The 15,202-nt window shown below is 42.3% G+C and overlaps 1 protein-coding gene across 3 annotated transcripts in view; it reads left to right on the forward strand.

The window, feature by feature from the left end:
* The window catches only part of Rnf212 (ring finger protein 212), a 79,032-nt gene that overhangs the window by 61,702 nt on the left and 2,128 nt on the right, over window positions 1–15,202 (forward strand). For all 3 annotated transcript variants that reach the window (XM_051198023.1, XM_051198021.1, XM_051198022.1), the window contains 2 exons: window positions 857–920; window positions 14,707–14,779. In XM_051198023.1, the coding sequence (XP_051053980.1) occupies window positions 857–920; window positions 14,707–14,779 (137 nt within the window). The remainder of the gene's footprint in view (window positions 1–856; window positions 921–14,706; window positions 14,780–15,202) is intronic.

A 15,202-nucleotide genomic window follows, 5' to 3' on the forward strand; every position in this document is an offset into this window, starting at 1 on the left:
AGACATTATTCACGCCTTAAGAAGGTACTTCAGAACCTTGGCAGTTGGCACGAAGACAGACTGCCTCTCCCTGCTGAACTAACCTCTTTTATGTTTTCACTTCTTCCAGTGTATGCCCACTCTACCCTGGGCACCTCCCCCTCCCTTGATCCCTACCTTAGACCTCCCAGAAGTTCACAGATCCTGTTACATATCTCAGCTCCTTGGAGGCTAGACATCTGCTTCCACCTCTCCTCCTAAGGCCTGTCTCAGGGGTGTGCATGTACTTGTGGTTTTCTACCACATTAATGGTAAAGAGGGACCCTTATTTTAGGGGGTTCAGGTCATTCAGTTTCAGGTATCCTTAGCACCTAAGCATTTAGGGTGAGCTAAAGATACTGAAGATAACAGGCATGGTCGATAACTTGTATCTGGAAAAACACAGAATTCAGTGAGTGAAACTCCAAAGTGGAGTGTCAGACCAAACATAGGCAGACATATGGAAAGAGGTAAGTTAGTAAACATGTTAAACTTTACAAGGCAGATGTCTTCTCCGAGTCAAGCAATGACAGCAACATTACCTGTGTTCCTGTGTTAGAGCCAGGAAGCTCTAACCCCATCATTAGGGATCTTACTTGTCCTTTCCTCTCCTGATATTCCTAAAGGAATTTATTGGGGTCCTGAATCATTTTCTATTGCAAACCTCTGCCCTGCCCTGCTCTGTTTCACCCTATGAGACTGCCATATCCAATGAACAGATAGTTTTATTAGAGGTGACAAGATTGCATAGCTAGATTTTCAGGACAGGTGAACAGAATTAGAACCTCACAAGTGGCAGTTTGGAAATTTCACTGGTTGTTTTCTTTTGCATATGTAGCCTGAGATGGCAGCAGGCCCTTCAAGAATCTCTCTGATTAGTCCACCTCAGGATGGACGCATGGGTAAGCAAAATTTCCTGTGAACTTACTTCAAATCCATGCACAAACTAGGATATTTTCCATGAAAGTCGTATTTCATCAAAGTTGTCAGTACTTACCTACTGATGGGTTGCCCTCCACTCTCTGGCTAGGAGATTTTCGGTTTACCACAGCAGAGATACTGTGAACCACTTTAGGATAAGCTCTTGGGATAATGCATGGGGAAAAAAACTGATCTTGTTTTACTGTCTCCTTGTAATTTCATTTTGCCTCTTTATTTGCTGGTAATGGACTTGAGTTGCTGGTTCATTGCCCTAGTGGCTCTTGTCCAATGATCCTTACAGACCCTGATTCTTCTCATGTGGGCTCCCTAATATCCATAGCCCTTCTTGTGCTCTGGGTGCGGGAGATATCATTACATAACAGATAAAATTCTAAAAGTAACAGCCTTTCCTTACAGTTCTCCTGGGAAGTGTAGGGCTATGGCCATTTCCCCTGGTCATGAATAGAGAAATAAAGTACTTGCAGTGAAAACCTGAGGACCTGAGTTCAGTTCCTCAAAGTTAAAAAAAAAAAAAAAAAATAGGTACTAGTGCTAAGAGAGCAGAAAGAGATGAGAGATGCATCCCTGGGGTTCACTGGCCAACCAGTCCAGCTGAATTGGCAATTGGCAGGTTTCAGATTTGGCTACTGGCAAGATTCATATCCAAAGACTGAAGTAGATAATGATTGACAAAGCTACTTAACATTAACCCCTTGGCTCTAGTTGCATGCATACACAGAGGTGGGGGGGAGAGAGGAGAGAGTTAACATGGTTTACAAGATGTTACCAGCTATTGCTTGGTATCCTTTGCTCTAACTGGTTGGAAATGGTGCATAAGTGAGAAAGAGTTGCTAGTGTTGATCATCTTTGGCAGCTTTTATAACCCTTGGCTTCTTCAGCCAGGCTGCAGGCAGGAGAGGGTGCCATTCTGTAGTGTTATGATCTATGCAGGCCTCACTGGTTAGGAAACAAGTGTTATAGTGATTATCCAGGTCTAGAAAGTTAGGGTTCCCCAGCACTTGACATTAACTAGCATTAAAGCTTCAATACCTAAGATGCCAGGATTCTCCAGATTTCAGGCCTAGGATGTCTGAGACCCTTGGCTTTGGAACTAGGCCAATCTCCACAACATTTGAGTTGCCTCTCATTTCTGTTGCCACTAACACTGCCACCACTAGTCACTAGGTGGCACAAGGCTGAGTTCTCAGAGCAGAGTGACAGTCATGTAGCAAAAGTGGAATACATGTCAGACATGGACCACAGGGTGTAGTCAGTATTGTTTCCTGTGTGAGAGATCTGTGATTCCAGATCAAATATTTTGCATCAGTGGTACACCAGGTAGAGGGGCCATGTCATGATGCCCACAGCCACCAAGCCCTTTACTGTTAAGTAGGACCCATAGATACAAGCTGCTGACACTTGTGCTGCCTCTGCTGTTGCTACTGTTTGCATTATAGTTACTGCCATGGCTTTTGCCACTGTTGCCACTGTAGCTGTCACTGTTGCTGTGACTCTGACCTCTACTCAGCTGCTACTGTGGTTCCCACTGAAACTTCTACAATTATTGTTCCTAGCATTACTACAACTTCTTGATTTTAACCAGCTCATCCTGTCATACTAATTATGAAAATCTGAAGTAGGCAAGAAGAATACTTGAGAGAAGACTTTTATTGGGCCTAATGTTTCAATACCCATATACAGCATAAGAAATATCTCCAGGCTGGGTTCAAAAGTGAGTTGAACAGCCTGCTTATACAGCCACAAAGAGGTTTGCAACAATAACAGCCATTACCATGTAAATGGCCTGCTGCATTCACCAGTTTTGGCATTGTCCATTTTATACAATCACAATCCCTCTGCCAGATCAACAGAGGATATGCTTCCCTTTGGCTTGGGTAAAAACTGAAATTTGTGACAACAGAGTCTAGCACAGCTGTTTAAAATCATTGTAGCAATGGCATTCATGCTTTTGAGAGCTGGATCTGTGCTTCAGCAGCAAGCAGCTCTAGTTGTCATGTAGCTACCACAAGGCATCCATGAACTGTTTAATACAGTCAATGCTGTCATAAGGGAGTCCAATTGACTGCTTGACTGACAGTCCTTAATTCAAGGCAGCCATGATACCAGGAAGGAGTCTTCTTTCTTTTCTGACCACAGGTTCCCCTCCCTCCAATCCTCTATGTTCCTCCCTCCACTATCTCCCCTTTCCCCCTGATCCAGTCCTCTCTTTCCCTTCAGGGAAAGGAAGGAAGGAAGGAAGGAAGGAAGGAAGGAAGGAAGGAAGGAAGGAAGGAAGGAAGGAAGGAAGGAAGGAAGGAAAGAGAAGCGAAGGGAACGGAAGGGAAGGGAAGGGAAGGGAGGCAGGAATGTCAACTGAACATAGCATAGCAAGTTACAATAAGACTAGGCACAAACCTTTAAGGATAGACAAGGCAAGCCACTAGGAGGAAAGGGTTCTAACAACATGCAAAAAGGTCAGAGATACTCCCACTGATTAGGAGAGTCCCATAAGAACAGCCCGCTACACAACCATAATGCATATGCAGAGGACATAGCTCAGATCCATACAGGTTCTGTGATTGCTGCTTCAATCTCTGTGTCCCCTGTTTAGTTGATTCTCAGGGCTATGTTATCATTGTGTCCTCAACCACTGTGGCTCCTATAATCCTTTGGCTGTGAATCTCTGCATCTGCTCCCATGAGTTGCTGAATGATACCTCTCTGATGACAGTTGGGCTAGGCACCCATCTGTGAGTATAGCAGAATATTGTTAGTAATCATTTCATTGTTTGTTTGTTTGTTTCTAGTCATCTTCTATCTGGGTCTCTGAGTGGTCCAGCCTCTAGTTCTTAACCATCCAGGCAATGTTAGGCATGAAACTCCCTCTAGTGGTGTGGACCTCTAGTTGGATCAGTCATTGGTTGGTCACTCCCACAAGTTGTGCACCACTATTACTCCAGCTGATCTTTTGGAGGCAGGACAGATTGTAGGTCGATGTTTTTGGTTTTTGTTTTTTGGTTTTTTTTTTTTGGGGGGGGGGCAAGGCTAGTGTCCCAGTGCCACTGCTGTAACCTTGCCTAGTTATAGAAGATAGCTGATTTAGGCTCATTATCCCACATTGGTAGGGTCTTCACTCTCATAGATTCCTGGGAGTTTCCATATCACCCTGCAAATGTCTCCCTATTTCCACTTGTTTCTCCCAGTACTCTCTCCTTCTATCCTTCCTGCCTGATCCCTCCCATTCCCATCCCCACCACTCTACCAAAAAAAAAAAAAAAAAAAAAAAAAAAAAGTTTAATCTATTTCCCCTTCTCAGGGTTATCTATGTGTCCCCCCTGGAGCCCTCCTTGTTACTTAGCCTCTCTGTTTCTGTGGATTGAGGCATGATTATCCTTTACTTAATAGATAATGTCCACTTATAAGTGAGTATATACAATATTTTTCATTCTGCATCTGGGTTACTTCACTCAGTATAATCTGCCTGCAAATTTCCTGATGCCATTGTTTTTAACAGCTAAGTAATATTCATTGTATAAATGTACCGCGTTTCTGGCTATTATGAATAAAGCTTCTATGAACATAGTTGAATTTGTGCCCCTGTGGTAGGATGGGGTGTCCTTTGGGTATATGCCTAAAAGTGGTGTAGCTTGACTTGACTTGAGGTAGATGATTCCCAGTTATCTGTGGAATTATCATATTGATTTCAATTGTGGTTGTACTACTTTGCCTTCCCATCAGCAATGGAGAAATGTTCCCCTTGTTTCACATCCTCTCCAGCATGAACTGGTTTTGATCTTAGGTATTCTGACAGGTATAAGATGGAATCTCAAAGTAGTTTTGATTTGCATTTCCCTGACAGCTAAGGATGTTAAACATTCTTTAAGTGTTTCCCAGCCATTTGAGATTCCTTTGTTGAGAATTTTCTAATTATATCTGTACCCCATTTTTAATTGGATTATTTGATTTATGGATTTCTAGTTTCATGAGTTCTTTATATATTTTGGAAATTAGCCCTTTGTCAGCTTTGGAATTGGTGAAAATCTTTTCCCATTCTGTAGAATGTCATTTATCCTATTGACATTGTCCTTTACTGTACAGAAGTTTTTTGTTTCATGATGTCCCATCTATTGATTGTTGGTCTTATTACCTGCACTATCAGTGTTCTGTTCAGGTAGTTGTCTCCTGTGCCATTACCCACTTTCTCTTCTATTATGCTCAGTGTATCTGATTTTAGACCAGCACCATTTGTTGAACATGGTTTCTTTTTTTTTTTTTTTTCCTATTGTATATTTCTGGCTTCTTTATCAAAAATTAGGTGTTCATAGGTATGTGAATTTAAGTCTGGGTCTTAGGTTTTTTTTAATATATTCATTATTTTTCTTATTTTACATATAGATCCAAGTCCCTTCTCCTCCCTTCCTCCCATGCCCCCAACCACCCTCCCATCCCATTCCCCCCCCCCACTCCACAGGGAGGGTGATACCTTACAGGAGGGGTCATCTAAATCTGTCAAGTCATTTGGAGTAGGGACTAATCCCTTCCTCCTGCCTCTGGGCTAAGGGAGTATCCCTTCATGAGGAATGTGCTCCCAAAGTCCTTTCATGCACCAGGGATGATACATTCTGGTTCCACTGTCAGAGGTCCCTTAGACTGCCCAGACCTTCTAACTGAGACCCACATTCAGGGGTTCTGAGTCAGTCCAATGCTGGTTTCCCAGCTATCAGTCTGGGGGGGGGGGTCAGTGAGCTCCCCCTTGTTCAGGTCAGCTGTCTCCGTAGGTTTCTGTAGCCTGGTCTTGACCCCATTTTCTTTCTTTTTTTTTTTTTTTTTTTCTTCTTCTTCTTATTTTACATATCGATCCCAGTTCCCTCTCCCTACTTCTCTCCCTTCCTCCCATGCCCCCTGACCACCCCCCCATTGCACAGGGAGGGTGATGCCTTCCAGGAGTGGTCAACAATTTCTGTCAAGTCATTTGGAGTAGGGAATAGGCCTTCCCTCCTGCCTCTAGGTTAAGGGAGTATCCCTCCATGGTAGACCCCCATATTCTTTTTTTTTTTTTTTTTTTTTTTTTTTTTTTTTTTTTTTTTGGTGGTTTTTATTTATTTATTTATTTTATATAACCAAGTCCATTTAAATGAAAACAAACATTTATAGACAATATTTGGGAATTTGGACGTTGTTCTTTCCAAACTACTTCCTGCTGGTAAGGGGCGCTGTCATGGGGGATTCGAAGAAGATGCAGAAATTCTGGCTGTAGTCTGTCAGGCTGCTCTGTCCAGCTGTTTTGAATGTAGGATCACCTGGTACTCTGTTTCAGGGGGTCTGGCTTGATCAAATCACATTAGTCTGGAAGGAATCCACAGCTTTTCATTTTCTGTGGAAACAAAAATAGAAATCCTTTTCCCCAGTAACTTGTCCTTGAACTTAAATTTTGGAGTCAAAGCATTTTTGTTTTATTTAATTTATTATTTTACATGTCGATCCCAGTTCCCTCTCCCTCCCTCTCTTCCCTCCCTCCCTTTTACCCTCTTTGCCCTCTCACTAGACCCCATATTCTTATCCTGCCTCCCTCTCTGCAACTGGATTCCAAGAGTTCATCTCAGTGTTTAGCTATAGGTGTCTGCTTCTGTTTCCATCAGCTACTATACTAGATGAGGGCTCTATGATGGCATATAAGTAAGTTATGAATCTCATTATCAGGGAAGAGCATTTAAGGTAGCCTTTCCACTGTTGCTCAGATTGTTAGTGGGGGTCATCCATGTAGGTCTCTGGACATTTCTCTGGAGTCAGTTTTCTCTTCAAACCTATAATGGCTCCCTCTTTTTTTGCTCTCATCTATTTGTCCCCCGACTCAATCAATCTTCCTAGTCCCACATGTTCTCCTCTCCTTCCCTTCTCTTTCTCTTCTCTCTCCACTCACTGCCCCCCACCCACTCCCAACATGTTCAGGAGAGCTTGTTCCTTTCCCCTTCTAGGAGGGACCTTGTATGAATCTCTTAGAATCCTTCTTGTATCCTAGTTTCTCTGGCAGTGTGAATTATAGGCCGGTGATCCTTTGCTGTATATCTAAAATCCATATATGAGTGAGTACATACCATGTTCCTCTTTTTGTGACTGGGTTGTCTCACTCAGCATGGTTTCTTCAAGTTCCATCCATTTGCCTATGAATTTCAATATTTCATTGTTTTTTTGACTGAGTAGTATTCCATTGTGTAAATGTGCCACATCTTCTTTATCCATTCTTCAGTTGAGGGGCATCTGGGTTGCTTCCAGGTTCTTGCTATTACAAATAAGTCTGGGTCTTTGATTGGATTTCAGTGATCAACCTGTCTGTTTTTGATGCCAATACCATGTGATTTTTATTACTATAGCTCTGTAATACAACTTTAAATCAGGGCTGGTGATACCTCTGGAAGGTCTTTTATTGTACAGGACTGTTTTAGCTATCCTTGGTTTTTTGTTTTTCGATATAAAGCTAAGTATTGACCTTTCAAGGTCTGTAAAGAATTGTGTTAGAAATTTTATGGGAATATCATTGAATCTGTAGATTGCTTTGGCCATATTAACTATGTTAATCCTATTGATCCATGAGCTTGGGAAATCTTTTCATCTTCTGATATCTTCTTCTATTTCTTTCTTCAAAGACTTGAAGTTTTGTCATACAAGTCTTTCTCTTGCTTGATTAGAGTTACCACAAGATTATTATTTGTGACTTATTCTCTAATTTCTTTCTCAGCCCATTTGCCATTTGGGGATAAGAGGTGTACTGATTTTTGTTTCAGTTAATTTTGTATCTAGCCACTTCACTGAAGGTATAAATTCCCTGTAGAATTTTGGGGGACTGTCATATCATCTGCAAATAAAAATGCTTTGACTTCTTCCTTTCTAGTTTGCGTCCCCATAATCTCCTTCAGTTGCCTTATTGCTCCAGCTACAACTTCAAGTACTATATTGAAAAGATATGGAGAGACTAGTTTTAGTAATATTGCTTTGAGTTTCTCTTAATTTAATTTGATGTTTGCTATCAGCTTGCTGTAAATTACCTTTATTATGTTTAGGAAGTTCCTTTTATCCCTAATCCCTCTAACATTTTTATCATAAAGAGGTGTTGGCCGGGCATTGGTGGTACACACCTTTAGTCCCAGCACTTGGGAGGCAGAGGCAGGCAGATCTCTATGAGTTCAAGGCCAGCCTGATCTACAGAGCAAGTTCAAGGGCAGGCTCCAAAGCAATACAGAGAAACCATATCCCAAAAAAACAAAGATGTTGGATTTTGTCAAAAGCATTTTCAGCATCTAATGAAATGATCACCTGGGGTTTTTCTTTCCATTTGGTTTATATGAATATTATATTGACTAATTTTCGTATGTTGAATCACCCCTGCATCTCTGGGATGAAGCCTACTTGATAATGATGGATGATTTTCTTGATATGTCCTTAGATTGGGTTTGCAAACATTTTTTGAATATTTTCATATCTATGTTCCTGAGGGAAATTGGTCTGAAATTCTTTATCTTTGTTGAATCTGTGTGTGGTTTGGGTATCAGGGTGACTGTGGCTTCATAAAATGAATTTAATAATGTTCTGTAAGACCCTCAGAATGAGGAGTCTCCCAGTTTCGGTCGGTACCCCCAAGAATTCAATGGCCAGTCCAGTTGATGCAACACACAAGGCTTTAATGAACAAGAAAACGTTTGTGCAAATGGGCCCCCTCAGCATGCAGGCTAGAGAGAAGTGTCATTCTCCAGGCACAGGCGTTTTTAAAAGCAAAACCCACAAGCTTAAGGAAGGGGTGTGACCCTCTCTCCATTGAGTATGTGACCCTTTGAGGATGGATGGTCTCCCTGTTAGGGTCAGCAGACCTTAGGGTCTTGGGGTGTGCTAATTAATCTTGTCTGGGCAAACCATATTTGCAGCTATCTCTCTGTTTCTTAAGAACCATATTTACCACCTACTGACTCACTGAAAGGAGGGACAGTGTGAATTCTTGGTATCTTGCTATCTTAGGGCCTTGTGAGGGAAAGTTAGCAAATTCTAGGGAACTGATAGTAGTCTGGGTTTAGCTTTCCAGGTCAGACTGTCCTTCATTTCAAGTGGGGGGGGGGTCCTTAACTTTACTTTTTGTCTTTCAGTTCCTTCTGTTTGTTTTTTGTAAAATAATCTGAAGAGTTTTCAGCATTAGCTCTTTGAAAGTCTGGTAGAATTCTGTGCTAAAACCATTGTAAGACCCTCAGAATGAAGAGTCTTCCAGTTTCGGTCAGTACCCCAAGAACTCAATGTCCAGTCCAGTTGCTGCAACACGCAAGAGGCTTTAATGAACAGGAAATGTTTGCGCAAAGGGCTCCTCCAGCACACAGGCTAGAGAGAAGCCCCCTCCCCCGGGCCCAGGTGTTTTTAAAGGCAACCCCACAAGCTTAGGGAGGGGCTGGGACCCTCTGTCCATTGAGTACATGACCCTTGGAGGCCTGATGGTCTGCTATTAGTGTCAACAGACCTTAGGGCCTCAGGGTGTGCTAATTAATTTTGTGTGGGCAAACCAGAGTTGCAGCTATCTCTTTGTTTCCTAAGGAGCCTATTCACCACCTGCTGACTCACAGGAAAGGAGGGGCAGTGTGAATTCTTGTTATCTCAGGGCCTTGTGAGAGGAAGTTAGCAAATCCCAAGGAACAGATATTGGTTTCCAGGTTAGTCCTTCATTAACATTGTTGTTCTTTTGCTGTGCAGCTAATGCCTAAGAAACACAAACACGAGACTCAGCACCCATGTGGAGTTTATTGAGAGAAGGGAGAGAAAGAAGGGGTAGCTGGTGGCCAACAGAAAGCAGGAGAGAGAGAGAGCAGGAGGGGGGCAAGAGAGAGACCAGAGAGAGGAACCAGAGAGAGACCAGAGAGAGTGACGCACTTGGCGCGATTGCTTTAAAAAGGTGCTTGCGCATGCTTAACTGAGTCCTCTGGCAGCCAGGTAAGGCTGCCTTAGCGATGACACGGCCATGAACGTTCTGCCCATCGTTAGGGCGACGATGGTCAGCTGGCTGCTAGTTCCTAACAAACATTACTTTTTTTTGTCTTTCATTTCCCCCCTTTTCCTCTTGTCAATAGTTCTAATCTTAAAACTATGGAAATTAAGAAGCAGCCTCCTCTTGGCTCCGGAGGCTCCTATACTGCTATCTAAGCACCATAATCTGGACAGCACTCATAACAAAAGTAACAATTTTTCCAACAGTTAGCAACAAGAGAGAAATAAAAAATAAAAATGGGCAGTTGTAAGAGGCTGTCCCTGGAGTGGTGTGGGGGTGGGTCCATAGGAGGAGGACATATTCTGGACCAGCCACAAAGTGAGCCTTTTCACCGAGTCTCAAGGTTTCCGTGTGGTGACATCTAATGTAATCTAGATCTCCAACTTGGAAGTGATGTGAAACTTCCAAGTCTCCCGCCACGTAGGTCTCCCAGAGCTGCTTCCATGCTCGCTGTCTCACCCACTTGAGCACCTTAAGCCTAGCAAACAGAGGCTTAAGACAACAACAGCACATCAGCACTATGTACAGAGGTGATTTCCACCAGTGGAAGGCCCCCCCATAGAGCCATTTATAAGGGGTTCAGCCCAAATGGTCCAGGGGTGTTTCTAACCCTGAAAAGCACAAAGAGTAGGAGAGCTATCCGATCATTAACGCCAGTCTCCGCGGTCAATTTAGTGAAGGTCTCCTCAATGGTTTTATTTATACTTTCTACCTGAGTTTTGGGGTCTGTATGCACAGTGTAATTTTAATCAATCCCCAATATCTTGGCCATTGACTGACTTACCTGGGCAACAAATAACTGGACCATTGTCTGATTTTACTACCTTAGGTATTTTAAATCTTCGGAAAATTTTCTTCAGTAATTTTTTTTCTTTTTTTTTTTCTTTTTTTTTTTTTTTTTTTTTTTTTTGCCACTACGGTTGAGACAGCCCCATGCACATGAACAGTTGAAAAAGCATACCTGCTGCCTGTTAATGTTTATGGACTTCTCTTTGTCTAGCAGTACCATGGCCCCAGCCCTTTCTTTACCTTTTACAATGTAACTGCTCCCAGCAGTGAACCAGCCAACATCTCCTCAGCCAGCAGGATGTCCTTAAGATCTTTGTGAACTCCAGTCTCTTTAACCAACAGTTGATGGCAGTCTTGAGTCCCTGGTTCTCCAGTCTCCTCAGGCAGAAGAGTGGCGGGATAAGGCTGGCTGGTGGAGCGAACGCAATCCGCTCAATCTCTCAGTGAGAAGCAGGCTTTGGTGGTGAGTCACACGGGCATTGGTCATCATCAGTCGGTGGCTGCCAGACAATGCTCTCCAATGCATGGGGGCTATTATAGTTGCTTTATGCCCCAAAGTCAACTTGTCAGCAGCAACAGCTTTTAGACAGCCAGGCCCTCCCCTGGCTACAAGATCAAGCTTCTCTGACAGATAAGCAACTGGTCTGTTCCACGGCCCTAGGGATTTGGTCAAAACTCCACAGGCGACCCCCTTATGCTTGTCCACATAAAGGGTAAAAGGTTCGTTACATCAAAAGGCTTAGAGCGGGTGCTTTCAGCTGGACCTTTTTAATGGCATCAAATGCCTCCTGATGCTCTGGGGTCCAGGAGAATTTTTTCCTCAGTCAGCCTGCAAAACCCAGATGTCTCCAGAAATTCTCTTACTTGCCTGGCCATCGTTGGGGAATTTTAAACCCTTGGGACAGTCGGGTCCAGATGAACTGCCCAGTTCTGCACATGTCAGGGTCCTTCCATTCAAAGGCAAAAAGCAGTTGGCTGGTGGGATGTAACCTCCAACGAGTGGGGTACCCGGCCCACACCAAGGTTCACTGTTCTTCGGGTAGTCCATGAATTACCTTGGGCTTGGGGAGAGGATCCAAACCCCGTCTCCCTTTAATTTTATCTTTTTTTAGGGCTAGGACCTTCGATACCTTGTCTTCTTGGGACAGTAATTTGCAGTAATGTTAATGAAAGACTAACCTGGAAACCAATATCTGTTCCTTGGAATTTGCTAACTTCCTCTCACAAGGCCCTGAGATAACAAGAATTCACACTGCCCCTCCTTTCCTGTGAGTCAGCAGGTGGTGAATAGGCTCCTTAGGAAACAAAGAGATAGCTGCAACTCTGGTTTGCCCACACAAAATTAATTAGCACACCCTGAGGCCCTAAGGTCTGTTGACACTAATAGCAGACCATCAGGCCTCCAAGGGTCATGTACTCAATGGACAGAGGGTCCCAGCCCCTCCCTAAGCTTGTGGGGTTGCCTTTAAAAACACCTGGGCCCGGGGGAGGGGGCTTCTCTCTAGCCTGTGTGCTGGAGGAGCCCTTTGCGCAAACATTTCCTGTTCATTAAAGCCTCTTGCGTGTTGCAGCAACTGGACTGGACATTGAGTTCTTGGGGTACTGACCGAAACTGGAAGACTCTTCATTCTGAGGGTCTTACACATCTGGCCTGGGCTTTTTTGGTTAGCAGATTTTTAATGACTCCTCTATTTCCTTAGGGGTAATAGTTCTATTTAAATTGTTTATCTGTTCTTAATTTAACTTTGGAGTCACAGAATAAAGGTCAGGAGGGCAGATTCAATACTGAAATGCCTTGAGTTTATTTTTTACCACTCTTTATATCTTAACTGAAAAGGGGAATACGGTATCATGTATACCGGACAAACACATTTTTCTTCCTCATTTATTCTAAGGGTTCAGTAACCACACCTCAGATTAAACTTCTCCTTCCCTAGCCTTGAGTGTCAAGAGTAGCCACACTTCAGACCACTTGTTATTCTTTAGAATATGACAGCCAAACACCCTACTGTAGCCACACCTTTGACCTTTAGATCTTGCTGAAGACAGTTTTGAACTCTCTGACCTTGTGCCAAGGTGGAATGCAGTCATCTTTATAGGCACTAACAAATTTCTTTTAGATTTTTCCAGTTTTGTGGAGTACAGGTTTTTAAATTATGACATAAAGATTCCTTAGATTTCCTCAGTGTCTAATTTTATGCCCCCCTTTTTGTTTCTAGTTTTGTTGATTTGGATATTTTCTGTCTGTCTTTTAGTTAGTTTGGATAAGGGTTTGTTTACCTTGGTATTCTAAAGCAACCAACTCTTGTTTCATTGATTCTTTGTATTGTTCTCTTTGTTTCTGTTTTGTGTGGGCTTGCTTCTTTTTGTTCTAGAGGTTTTAGGTGTGCTGTGAAGTTGCTAGTCAGATCTATTCAGTTTCTTTCTTCTTCTTCTTCTTCTTCTTCTTCTTCTTCTTCTTCTTCTTCTTCTTCTTCTTCTTCTTCTTCCTCTTCCTCCTCCTCCTCCTCCTTCTTCTTTTCTTTTTGGTTTTTCAAGACAGGGTTTCTCTATGCAGCTTTAGAGCCTGTTCTGGAACTCACTCTGTAGAGGAGGCTGGCCTCAAACTCACAGAGATCTGCCTGCTTTAATAAATCATGAATAATATAGCAGTATATTGTTCAGTTTCCAGAAGTTCGTAGGCTTTCTGCTGTTTCTGTTGTTGAAATCTAGCTTTAATTTACAGTGGTCTTATAGAATGCAGGGGGTTATTTCAGTTTTCTTGTATATGTTTAAACTTGCTCTGTGACCAAGTATGTGATCAGTTTTTGGAGTATATTCCATAAAGTGCTGAGAAGGTATATTCTTTTGTGTTTGGGTGAAATGTTCTGTAGTTATCTGTTAGGTCCATTTGGTTCGAAGCGTTTGTTGGCTCCAGTATGTCTCTGTTTAGTTTTTATATGGAAAATTTGTCCATTAGTGGGAATGGAGTATTGAAGTCTCCCCTTTATCAATGTGTGAGGGTGAACCCAGCAAAAAAGCAGAGATTATCAGACCAGCATAAAAATTCTATCTACATTCTGTCTTTAAGAAATATAATCAATTCAAAGTCACAAATAGGTGAAGGAAAACCTACAGAGCAGACATTATGCAAACAGCAACCAGAAAGGAACCAGAGTGTTTATTATTCATAGCAGACAAAGTAAATTTTAAAGTAACAATATTACTAGTAACAAAGGGACATTTTATGATGCCATATGTTTACTATATTAGGAAACTAAAACAATTACTATGTATAGACAAAATATCCAAATACATGGTGAATTAAAAAGAAAGCCAAAGATTATAGTTTGGGTATTTCAATATCCTATTCCCTATATGGGATCCCTATAATTGATAATTAAATATATAATTGCTGAGAAGTTAAAAAACTCAAAGAAATTTAGCCAAATTAGCTTATAAGAAAGCATATATAGACATAACCTGACAATAGCAGAATGCTCATTCTTTTTAAGTATAAATGGAGTATTCTCCTAGAGGTGCTTTCCGGGCCTTCATATGTGGTTACCCAGTATTCACTGAGCACCTGTGTACCAGGCATGTATATCTGGCCCTTGCTGACTAATTACTGGCCAGCAGAGCAAGTTTTTGGGGTTGAAATTCAGCTGGTCTGGTTGGTTCTGGTCCCAACTACTGGTATCAAGCTGCCAATTTATTTGACTTGTTCACATTATCTCCTAGTTGAAAGGGGGCATAGCTGAAAAATAGAACACAAGACATATGTTCTTTCTGTGGCAGTGGGAAGGGTTTGGGGTAATATGGTGGCTAAGTAGTCACACTCAGAGCTGCCTACAGTCAGAGATAATCTGTGGGTGCACATGCTGGTCTCATAATGGAGATAGGACCACACCTGCAGAGAAGCAGCAGCAGGTGTGATCTGGTACTTTGACACACTAAAACTACAGTGTTTTATTTCCTCCACAGGCAGTGTCTCCTGCAGGGGACCCCAGCAACTCAGCTTGACACCCAGCCATGCAAGCATGACAAAGGCTATCAGGTAGATCCTCATTAGGGTAAAACATAAGTCACACAAAATTCCCAGCCAGTGTTGAAGTTGACAGGTTGCCTCTAAATCCTGTGTTCATGTTTGAAGAATGTCGTATTATATGTTTCACTTTATATAGTTTGAGTTTTTTTTTAATATAAAGTATGGCTTAGATTCCTCAAAAAGAACTATACAATAACTCCTTAAAGGAGTAAGCTAGGGCCACAAATGTTTCCTAGAAAAGCTGAGGTAAATAGTCTTGCTTCTTATGCAGCTCCTCAGCTCTGCCTTTGTATGAGGAGTGTGGCTAGAGGAGTAGAAGGTAGCAGACTGATTGTACCCCACAAAGTACTTCACAGAAACAGAGACAGGCTGGCTTGGCCTATGGCTATAATATACCAACTCTAAGGACATACCTTTCTCCATGGACAGGTA

This window comes from Phodopus roborovskii, unplaced genomic scaffold (genome assembly GCF_943737965.1).
Source record: "Phodopus roborovskii unplaced genomic scaffold, PHOROB, whole genome shotgun sequence".
Classification (NCBI taxonomy): Eukaryota; Metazoa; Chordata; class Mammalia; order Rodentia; family Cricetidae; genus Phodopus; species Phodopus roborovskii.